This window comes from Habropoda laboriosa, unplaced genomic scaffold, assembly GCF_001263275.1.
Source record: "Habropoda laboriosa isolate 0110345459 unplaced genomic scaffold, ASM126327v1 scaffold309, whole genome shotgun sequence".
NCBI classification, from domain to species: domain Eukaryota; kingdom Metazoa; phylum Arthropoda; class Insecta; order Hymenoptera; family Apidae; genus Habropoda; species Habropoda laboriosa.
The window spans coordinates 811637-823585 of NW_017100481.1; the positions used below are offsets into that span (position 1 = coordinate 811637).

Consider the following 11949-nt stretch of genomic DNA (forward strand, 5'->3'; position numbering starts at 1 on the left):
GGTAAATTACGGTTTTGTTTCGCCTGTTTCATCCCGGCCGAAATGCCGATTCTTGATCGAGCCGATTGTGATACTTAATTGTGCGCGTTAATTCTCGCCGCGGGGCCTTTTTAATCCGACTGACTGATTGTAAATTACACAATCGACGAGTTTCGCGTTTTCCACGGTGGACCTGTTGGAAAATGCTGGAAAAATTTGCAACTCCGTTTAAAAAACAGTAAAACGAGAACGACAATAGTGGAAACAATATTGAGTACGCTTAAAATTACGCTTTCAGCAATATCGGAATTTAATTTTGCCTTTCGTTCGCGTTAAGCTTGATCGAGCAAAATATGCGTTTCACGTTCAATAAGCAAACTCATGTAGCACGTGTTATTAGGTCATTGCACGCGAAATTGCCGATTCGTAAATGAAAATTTAAACCTTGATAACGTAGTCGAAATTAAATTTTATTAATCGAAACGAGCTCCACATTGAGCAGATATAACATTTCTGCCAACCAATTGAAACTTTTAGCGTGTTATTGCAAAAATTTGAATATTGGCAATAAATTCCTCAAACGCATTTTTAATTGCCTCTTTATTATTGTATATTTTTTTTTTTTTTTTTTTGTTAAAAGTGATCTAAATGCTTGAATTAACGTTATTTTGTGCGCTCACTGGCTGTTCCTATCCCAAATGCTGTATTAATATTTTGCATTACCTCTGATGCACCGTGTCCTCGTTTTAATTCATAAAAGAAAATCACTCGAATTTGAATAGAATCCATTTTCTACTTTTAATATAAACCTAACCTAACTTCCTCAGCGACACAAGTGTTGCATTTAAAATAGTAGACTATTTAGGTTTCTTCGATATGACACTTTTTCTCTTTTCACTGTTTCGTTCACTTTTTTATACATCGTGAATTATATGAGAATTCATAAAAATAAGACAGAATCTGCAAATATGTGAACACCGCCATTTTGTATGCACCTAACCTAAAATTTTCATTCACCACTCACCTGTACTCATCATCAGATTTTTGTGCATTTATAGGAAGTTTAAAGGTGCAATATTGTACAGAATGCACGTAGTACGAAAAAATATACGAAATATCCAAATTATAGTGCTTTTTATAATACCTGATAGGTGAAATAATTTCCTACCGAAGTTCTACTTTTTTTACTGTATTCTGAAAAATATAAATTTGCATAAAAATCCGCAGTCTGCTCATTACAATTGCATGTACATACGTTCTTTTGTCATTTAAATTTTCCTTCCTCCAGGAACCATAGCAAATGACAATTCGACAATCACAAAATCGCCACTCCAAAAATGAACCAGAACGTTCAAATAAATTCTCGTTCGCATCACCGTTAAAACGACCATACCCGAATTATTTCATTAAAGCATAACGAATCACGTGTAAGAGCATTATTATCAAGGATTCCATAATAATTTGGCGGCCGCGTTTTCGAACCTCGTGAAAATTGCGAAGGCTGCGACACGCTAAAAGCGCGCGGACGCCACGGACCAATTAGCATCTCCGTAAATCAACGGCGAATTACTTTACGAGCTGGCCAGCGATAAAATCGCTGGACGAGTCTCATCTCGAGTCGCTTTAACGAACGGTAATAATGATTCACGAGGCGAGAGTCGCCTGGAATTCTCGCGTTTCTCCTTTCAAACTTATACCTCGTTCCATTTCGTCCCTGTCCTTTCTTCCCTTCTCCCTCGTTAATTTCCTTCGTCACCTGTCGTCGGTCGCGGCTTATTATCAGCGCAGACACTATCAGCGATGCTTCTGCATCGTTATATCGCGAATCGACCGGCTCGATAACGCGGCGATCGCGAAATTAAGTCGAGGTCACCCCTTTGACAGTCTAACGTAATTACGAATTAGAGTGAATAAAATTCATATTTCACAGGTAGGGTAATTCCGGGAGAGGCGGACCAGGCAAGTATTTCCTACATTATCCGCCATATGTGGAACACGTCGGTATTCTTTTCTTTTACCTTTGTTTCACGGAAAGCGATCGTTTTTTCTTCCATATCTGGCGGATGATGTAGGAAATACTTGTGTTTTACCTTTGTTTCACGGAAAGCGATCGTTTTTTCTTCCATATCTGGCGGATGATGAAGGAAATACTTGTCTGGTCCGTCTCTCCCGAAATTACCCTATATGTTTAATAATTACGTCGTGTGTGATTATTTTTAAAGCACATAACCCTACGTCACAGTTCTGATAATAATATCTCGTCCCTTTCTAACTTTCCTCCTGAAAGTCTCTCACGAGTTGAACTGTTCGTTATTTAACGCACTGCCCAACTCTCACTCGGAATAAATGGGTTAACAATACGGGATTATCAGTGGATAGTGATTTCTCAGCCTGATGCTGAATTATGTGAATTGCGTTCGTTGGTAATTAATAACGCGTTGCTTCTTCGTTTGAAATTTGGTCTCAGAGATATCTTGATTGAAATTCAAAGCTGTTTATTTTTTCTCATTTTTTCTTTTACAGAATAATTTATAAGAGTGTGTTTGTAAATGTAGTTTTGTACGGTTAAGTACTGGCTTTTGTATAAATTGTTCTTGTACCTGTTTTCGTTGGGTAAAGTTTGTGGCTCCAACTAATTGAATTCGAGTCTTTGTGCAGGTATAAAAATTATAAAATAATAGCCTGACTCACCGGTGGTTCACGCTATCGCATAATACAAAGCTGTTAGGAACAAGTACATGGTGAGTCACACCAGGTTCGACGCGTTACTTTAGCGCTTGAGAATAAAAGCCTTTTAATAGAGTTTCTCATTTTCGAGTAACGTGCAACGCTTGTGGGAATTAATTGTGTTAATGTTACTATATTGTGTTAATATAATACCGTTTTTGGGCGTTCATTGTGTAGATGGATGAGTTAGTAGACGTTGGGTTTAGGGAATCTCGTCATTTTAAAAAAAATTATTAAGCAGGAGAACTTTGGGACATTAACATTTCAAATAATTGAGAAGGAGAGGGGAAAGATCCGGTAGACTTTATTTTGGGGAAATTGAAGAAACTAATACAGCTGCTTATTTACTAAAATTATTGCGAAATTATCATTTGGGAATTTTTACTGTGACTTTGAAGAAAATTTTTCGTTTCGATCACTAATTTAGCTGCAAATTAGTTTTTTTTTCGATTTTTTAAGGTCCATGCAATCACCGAAAAATGGCATCCAGTGGAATCTTTTTCTTCTCACCTTTACTTTTACCAAAATTCCACACAATTTAATACCGAAACCAACTTCAATCGTGACAAACTAAAAGCTCGATTCCTCGAAACAGTCGACTATTTAATCCTGAACAAATTCAGAATGTCCTAGTACAATAGGCAACAGATTTTCGTCGAGTATTTTTTACCCATCCAGTCTGCTTCGGTGAAGAATTTTTCGAAACCCTTTACACCCGACTAATGGATTGCATTCGCGAGGATGTTCACGCAAAAGCAGAGCTACTTCTCCCGGCTAGCGAAGTCCTATCCGATTCTAAAGCTCGTTGATATATACGATCGTCAGGTAAATCCCGTGAAGATGTTCGTCAGCCCGTATGATTTCCCCTGATTTCCATCTTATTTCGCAGTCGTTCATACGCGCGTACGTGTTGGACAACTTGTACATCTGCATACTGATGCACGCATTCTTCTACTTGGCTCTGTGGTGCACCACTACGGTAAGTACTGTTGAATTTCTTTTTTTTCCTTTTGGGGAAATTTCTCGTGTAATTTGCAATTCTTTAAAGGCTCAAATTGCCTTAAAAAATAATCAGTTATACACTACCGGCCAAAAGTTTCGAATCACCTCCCAATTTTCATCAGTACTGAATTTGCTACTAATTTTTCATAGACTTGATATTGATATATATTGATTTGAATGATACAAAATTCGTTAAAAAATACTTGAAGCTGCTGACTTTTTTCTGCGAATTTTTGTGTAACTTGCAATGCACAGTGATTCTAAACTTTTGGCCGGTAGTGTATATGTATATATTGATTTGAATGATACAAAATTCGTTAACAAATTCTTGAAGCTGCTGACTTTTCTCTGCGAATTTTTGTGTAACTTGCAATGCACAGTGATTCTAAACTTTTGGCCGGTAGTGTATATATTTCGATGAAATTTTCAGGATATGTATAATTGACAAATCTACAAAACGTATTTTTTCAAACTTTTATTAAGATAAAAGAGTTGTTAAATGTGACCTTAACAATTTTCTACGCGATTTCCACAAATTGCAGTTTTTTCAAAATTTTTTAGTACGCTAATCCTAACTTCTCAAAAAAAAAGTCAAGTCGATAGGTCCAATTTTGAAAAACTAACGCTGTTCCAACATGTGTCCGAATATTAATAGGAGTCACTGTATATATGTAAGTAATTAAAATTCTAGAAGCGAAAACCTGAACACTTAAAGGTGAAATTCTAAAAGATGACACTTTCAGAATTTTAATTCGTTAAATTTTACTATTTACGGTTGTTGGATTGATATTGTAATCTTTCAGATTAAAAGATGGGGAATTAGTGGTGATTTTTTATTCGATTTTTAATCACAGGTGATTAAGAAGATGGAGAGGTCGAATAAGGAGATGCTGAAGATCGTGGAGGATAATAGAACGGTGCGTTGATACGCGCTCACTAATAGAGAATACAATCGTGTTGAATTGAGCTTAAACAATTGTTGCAGAAACTGGACGACGTAATGGCGATGAAGGACAAGAAAGAGGAGTACGACGAGATGGTGGTGAAAGTGGTTAGTATTCAAACAGAATCCTGAGTAAGCGACGATCGATTAATCGAAGGATCTCCTCGACATTTTGTAGAAAGAAACGCAAAAGTTGACGTCTGAAGAGATAGATAACCAAGTAATTTAAAGTTCGTAACTTAAATCGAGGACTAAAGATTTTGGCCACTTTTCTAATATTCCAAAAGTTAAAAAAAGGGTCACTTTGTCAATATTAGAGAAACTAAAAAAAAGGTCACTTTTGTGATATTCCAGAAACTAAACAAAAAATTGGTCACTTTTCCAATGTTTGAGAAACTAAAATAAAAATTGATCACTTTTCTAATATTCCAAAACCTAAAAAAAAAGGTCAGTTTGTCAATATTCGAGAAACTAAAAAAAAAATCACTTCCAATATTCGAAAAACTAAACAAAAAATTGGTCGCTCTTCCAATATTCTCCAATTATTCCAGTACTCTCTAAACAGTCGCACAAACTAAAAACAGTAAAATTGAAGCACCGCAAAAATCATCGTCGAAAAAAGCAAAGCTAAAAACATCCAAAATCTTTATCTCCAACCGCACAATTTCCCTCGATTGAAAACCAACTGACCGCACTAAAACCCTCAGATGCAGCGGCTGAGCTCAGAACTAATCACCGCGGCGGACAAACTATCGGAGCTAGAACGAATCCTGGAGAAAGTACCGAAAACAGCTATTCCTCCACTCTAACCGCGATTCCCCTACAAAATTCACCGATTCTCATAAAGCCGTAGTTGATTTTCAGTTCGTGTCCAGCGGGAAAACGCGCGAGAATTCTGCGTGCGACGTCTCTGACGGACAAAGGTTCCGCGCGAAGGAGAACCACGAAGGACGGACGAACTCGTTCGAGGATCTCAAGGTGCGTTTCTCAATTAAACCGTGTACACGCGCGACGAGCTGTAATTGTCACGAAAATCCGGGCAGAGAAGCGGTTTACCCTGTTACTACCTTCACAGCCTGTAACAGCCTGGCCGCAAAACAGAGACGAGAACAGATTGTTCGGGAATTCTGTTGGAGAACTATCGCGACCACCGGGACGCGACGTGTAAAGTTATTTCGGTGTCTGCGAACGAAATTGGGGAAAACCATGGGACTCGGTTAGTTAAGACGCATTCACCGGAATAGTCGCGTCTGCCGTGGAAGGGTTAACGTGAACGTAAACTTCACGTCGTTCTTAGGATTAGATTGTATTATTGTTCCGGGGGGGATTATTGGTATGATTATGCGATGGATTGCTCGGGTAATGAGGTCTTGTGGTCCTTAATTGGTAATAATTCGACGCGGATGTGGAATTGATTGTTACGAGTAGCGAGAAATTGGTGGAGATTTGTAGGCTGATTTATGGGATAGTGTGTTACGTTGTTGTATTTAATAATAGAGGAGTTTGATGCAGATCGATGTGATAGAATTCAGATGCGAAGATGTGGAATTATTGTAATGATAATTTCACCGTGGTTGATGTTTATTGGTAGATATTAGGTTGATTGACATTTAGTCTGTACGTGGAATTGATTATTAGGAGTAGCGAGAAACTGGCAGAAATTTGTTGGTTGATTTGTAAGATGCTGTAGTTTGGTGCAGTTCGATGTGATAGAACAGTAATGATAATTTCATGGTGGTTGATCTTTATTGGTATTATTACATTCATTGAATTTTGACCCTCTGTACCACGATTTTTCTTCGTTCATAAGTAGAGAAATAACTGTTTAGTACAATTTTACATTTTGATGGAAGAAGAAATAATAATTATTGTAAAAAGAAATTAATAGAAACAGAAAGAATTCGTAATTATCAAAATATTGCCTGGTAATAGTGTAATAGTATAGCAAAATAAAAAAATAAAACGAGATTTATAAAATATTGATAAAAAAAATACGCAACTACCAAGTCACATTGTATAATACAGAATTAATTATACGTTATGCTTGTTAATAGTCTGACGAATGATCAGAAATTTGGTATTCTAAACGTAGAAATTTTGTTCCTCCTCTTATAGATAAAATTAGTATTTTTCTCATATTGTGCAGATACAATAAATTTTGAAGATGATGGAATTGTCAAGTTTCCTACTACAGACGAAGAAATTTTGATTCCTCCTCCTGTAGATAAAATATATTTTTCTTATGTTGTACAGCTACAAAAAATTTTGAAGATTATGGAATTGTCAAGTTTCCTACTATAAACGAAAAGATTTGTATTCCTCCTATTGTAGGTAGAATTAGTATTTTTTTCATGTCGTACAGGTACAAAAAACTTTGAAGATAATGGAATTGTCAAGTCTCCTACTATAGACGAAAAAATTTGTATTCCTCCTCTTATAGATAAAATTAGTATTTTTCTTATATTGTACAGATACAACAAATTTTGACAATGATGGAATTGCCAAGTTTCCTACTATAAACGAAAAGATTTGTATTCCTCCTATTGTAGGTAGAATTAGTATTTTTTTCATGTCGTACAGGTACAAAAAACTTTGAAGATAATGGAATTGTCAAGTCTCCTACTATAGACGAAAAAATTTGTATTCCTCCTCTTATAGATAAAATTAGTATTTTTCTTATATTGTACAGATACAACAAATTTTTCAGATGATGGAATTGTCAAGTTTCCTACTACAGACGAAGAAATTTTGATTCCTCCTCCTGTAGATAAAATATATATTTTCTTATGTTCTACAGATTCAAAAAATTTTGAAGATGATGGAATTGTCAAGTCTCCTACTATAGACGAAAAAATTTTGATTCCTCCTCTTATAGATAAAATTAATATTTTTCTTATATTGTACAGATACAACAAATTTTGACAATGATGGAATTGTCAAGTTTCCTACTACAGACGAAGAAATTTTGATTCCTCCTCCTGTAGATAAAATATATATTTTCTTATGTTCTACAGATTCAAAAAATTTTGAAGATGATGGAATTGTCAAGTCTCCTACTATAGACGAAAAAATTTTGATTCCTCCTCTTATAGATAAAATTAATATTTTTCTTATATTGTACAGATACAACAAATTTTGACAATGATGGAATTGTCAAGTTTCCTACTACAGACGAAGAAATTTTGATTCCTCCTCCTGTAGATAAAATATATATTTTCTTATGTTCTACAGATTCAAAAAATTTTGAAGATGATGGAATTGTCAAGTCTCCTACTGTAGACTTACTTATCCTGTAGATAAAATATATATATATATATTCTCACGTCGTACAGACAAAAAAAAAAAAATTGTAAAGGGGGTGGAATTATCAGAGGTTCAGTTCGAAGTTCACTCTAAAAAGAAAACTAATTTTGCATCACGTGAAAGATACTCGAGCCGTCCTTCCCGCCGCCTCAACCACCGGAGCCTCCACCCAGGAAGTATGGGATCTTTGTCAGTCGACCTCCTGGCCAACGTCGTCCATCTCCCGCGGCTGCAGCTGCATCCCCAAAAATCGGATTCAAGTAACTACGCCTCCGTGGAAGCTTCCTCAGAATCCGCGGTTCATCGTCGTAAGTACCTATTTCTCTTTTTCACTATTCCGTGATCTTTTTCTTTCACAAAACGTACCTAATTCTCTCCGAACAAGAAACGACGTTTTAAGTGCTCAGTTTTTTGAAGATTAGATTTTCCATAGGCAGCATTCTCCTGAATTCGCCTCTCCGAGCATTTATTACCCTAAACGTCGGTTAGGTTAGCGCGAATTAGCAGGTGCGCCGTGAAAAAGGAGAGTAACTTACCTCCGACCCGCTTTCTCTTTTCCCTGCAAGCAATACGGGTGGCTGAAATATTTTGTTAGACACGCAAACGTGATTGTTTCAACTTTCTCAAACAGATTACAGCTTGTAGAGGCAATTGCTATAGAGAATAAAGGCGGGGTAATTTTCTTGGCTCGGTGAAACACGATTTTTGAGAGATTTTACAGCGGTGAAGTGATTTCTATGGTGATTGAAGGAACGAGAGATGTCATCTGGAGCGGCGGAGATCGTCGACACAACGAGAGAAACAGGAAAAGATGTGAAAAATTCGCGAAGAGTACGATGCGTTTCAACGCTAGGAAGATGCAGAATGAAAGGATGATGAGTTTGACGCCGTTTACTAGATCGTTGCTGGGCCTCGTTACCATTTTCACCAAGGAGAAGAATTAAATTTGTAACAGAAAAATTGTCTTTGTATACTTGTTGCTTTTTTGTATAATAAATCAAATGGTAGTTTTTAATTAGTCGTTGTTAGACTGCGAATTTTTATGCGTCTGTAGGAAATTTAAAGGTACAAAATTGTACAGAATGAAAAAACAAATCAAAGATTATAGAACTTTTTATAATAGCTAGTAGATGAAACAATTTTCTACCGAAATTTAACTTTTTATACTGTATTCTCAAAAATATAAATATGGATATTACCACATTATAGTGCTTCCTGTAATACCTGGTAGGTGAAATAATTTTCTACCTAAATTCTACTTATTTTACTATATTCCCAGTAATATAAATTTGGATATTACCAAATTATAGTGCTTCCTGTAATACCTGGTAGGTGAAACAATTTTCTACCGAAACTTAACTTTTTCTACTATATTCTCAAAAATATAAATTTGATAATATCGCAATTATAGTACTTTTTATAATATCTGCTGGGGGAAATAAATTTCTACCGAAATTCTGCTTTTTTTTCTACTATATTCCCAAAAATATAAATTTGCTAATATCGAAATTATAGTGCTTTTTATAATACTTTGTAGATGAGATTAGCATAGAGGAGGTGTTGAGTGGAAGAAAAGATGAGAAGGCAGAAAAGTGGTTGAGGACGATAAAGACAAATAGCGAGAAAAAAACAGGCAATAGAAAAGAACAAAACCAAAGATTAAGGCTGAAATTAAATTAAATTAAATTAGTTAAATTAGTTAAAAGAAAGAAGAATGAATGAATGAGTGAACGGAATGAGCAGGAAGAATGAACGAAGTAAGAGAAGTAAATGTAAACCAAGTCCACATTTCTTGGCTGTGAAGCCGAAAATAAAGATTTATATATATATAATACTTTGTAGATGAAACAATTTCCCACCGAAATTCTACTTTCTTCACTATACTCTCAAAAATATAAATTTGCAGTCCACTCATTATCCTTATCTTGACATTAAATCTGGTATTCAAAAAGTGAGCACTGACAAATTGCACAGTGTTTCAATCTTTTAATTCACAAATTTTCAAGTCAACTGAACGGAATATCCACCACTATAGCCAGAGAAGATAATTAGGTGTCCTGTTTCAAATGGCTCACCCTGTATAATGCAAATTGAAGTTCATCGACCATTCGCAGTAAGCAACAGTTACCTACGAACAATTTTATAACGATGTTTAACAAATTTTGTTTATCGTCTAGTTTCGATCGATCACGCCTAATCTTGATCAGTCGCATCCGGTGTAGTAAGCAAACATTACGCACACCGTTAAGCTGTTATAAATGTGCGATAACACGAAGCGTGTTATAATCTCCGGGAAAGTATATTTGCATGCACACGACGTTGTCGATGTCGTTAATTAACACGAGCGGAACGTGGCCTTATTTTTCTCTCCTCTCGTCTTAGGATGCATTTACACTTCTGTGCTCGTGAATCGCGCATCGTACTGAAATGCAACGTGCGATAGATTGTGATATAAGGAGAAAGAGCTTCGTCAAATAAACCGAATTTCTAATGCAAATATTCTGAATTATGTAATTATTTATTATACTACCTTTATTAATAGAGAATTTATTGAACAGAGTTGTCAGATAGTACTCTAACTCGGAGTAGGGTGGGCGTAAAATTAACTAAACGTTTCTACGTTCTCGCAACAGCGTATTTTACACGAAGACTATTTCCGCGTTGTCTGAGCGTCGTTCGCAAAAAGTACGCGTTCAACGGTCTCGTGAAGAGAGTGGACGCGTCGTCCTGCCGATCCCTGTCCACCCCTACGCGAGCAGGCCCAGGGAAAGGCCCAAAGGGGCGGAGTCACCCCCACTGAGCGCGCTGGGCCTGGCTTCGAGGTGCTCGCTTCACCGTCTTCGGGACGGATTTTCTCACAGAGTGCAACACAGTGATCCATGGAAGCGTGATTGAAATTTATTTTAATCATACTCGTGTGATAAACAAACACGCCACGCACGATCGTCTTCCATTCGTTCTTCCTTTCCAGGTCGTTCTCAATTACGCTATCTATTTCTCCGTCTCTCTTTACAGTCATTCTTTCATACTAACAATTCTTGAAAGTATGATTCTCATGGGAGTTTATGGAGAATTTTATTAGAATTTTGATCAATCACCGTGAAAATTTCCTTAGCATTTCTTCGCATCTTTTTTTACCGTATTTAAAGGAATCCTTTTCCTACATTCTGAAAAGTCCCAAAAAGGTACTTAAAAGTCGACTTTGAGGACGATTTTCACCTCTTCAACGTGAACGATTGTCGATAAAAAAAGAAATACGTGCCCAATATTTTTTTGAAATCTATCGCACATCAAAATTTCATCATCACTTCGAGACTCTCCCTTTGGAACAAGTTTCAGAATTTGAAGTTACGAAGATTGCACCCAATTTAATCTCTGATCTAACATTTACTCCGTTATCTCTCGAAAACGCATACTCGTCGAACCCCAATTTTCCACGTACGATCGATCAAATAAATAACAAGCCCACTCGACGTTAATTCACAATTCAACCGAGTATTTACGCTTATCTGAACATTTCCATAAATAATCCTACGGTTGCATCGAAAGGCGTTAGCGAAGAGAAGCGTTCGCTAATATTATGCAATCATGAATTATTGATCCTTCCGTTCTTTATTACGTTACCATCGCGATTACAAAACGCGCATCGACGTTCGAGTAACGGTGTCACGCGGACACACAGTGGAAACACGAACGCAGTGACACCGTAGCAAAGCGAAATTAAAAGCAGAAACCTCGACTCGATGCACATCGCGACAGAGGAAGGGGGCGAGGCTCTCAAGGCGAACAAGTAATTGAACGGCCGATTAACAGGACCGAAAAGAATTTATGAAAGCGAAGCAGACTCACATGTGTATGGGTTTCGAAGAGCAACTCTGGTCTGATTTAAACGCGTTTGTATCACTGTCCTTGAGGAAACTGGTTGCAGGGAAAAATTCCCTTTGTTCGGTGCACACGAGTAGCACGGTGAAATCAGGATTTCAAGTTATCACGGG

General features: G+C 36.7%; 1 protein-coding gene across 1 annotated transcript; it reads left to right on the forward strand.

The window, feature by feature from the left end:
* Window positions 1–3447: 3447 nt before the first annotated feature.
* Window positions 3448–8218, forward strand: LOC108576045. The gene is made up of 8 exons (XM_017938991.1): window positions 3448–3531; window positions 3596–3685; window positions 4563–4625; window positions 4694–4759; window positions 4830–4871; window positions 5359–5430; window positions 5516–5629; window positions 8078–8218. Exons 1-8 carry the CDS (start codon window positions 3448–3450, stop codon window positions 8216–8218), a joined length of 672 nt encoding a protein of 223 aa, XP_017794480.1.
* The last annotated feature ends 3731 nt before the right edge of the window (window positions 8219–11949 follow it).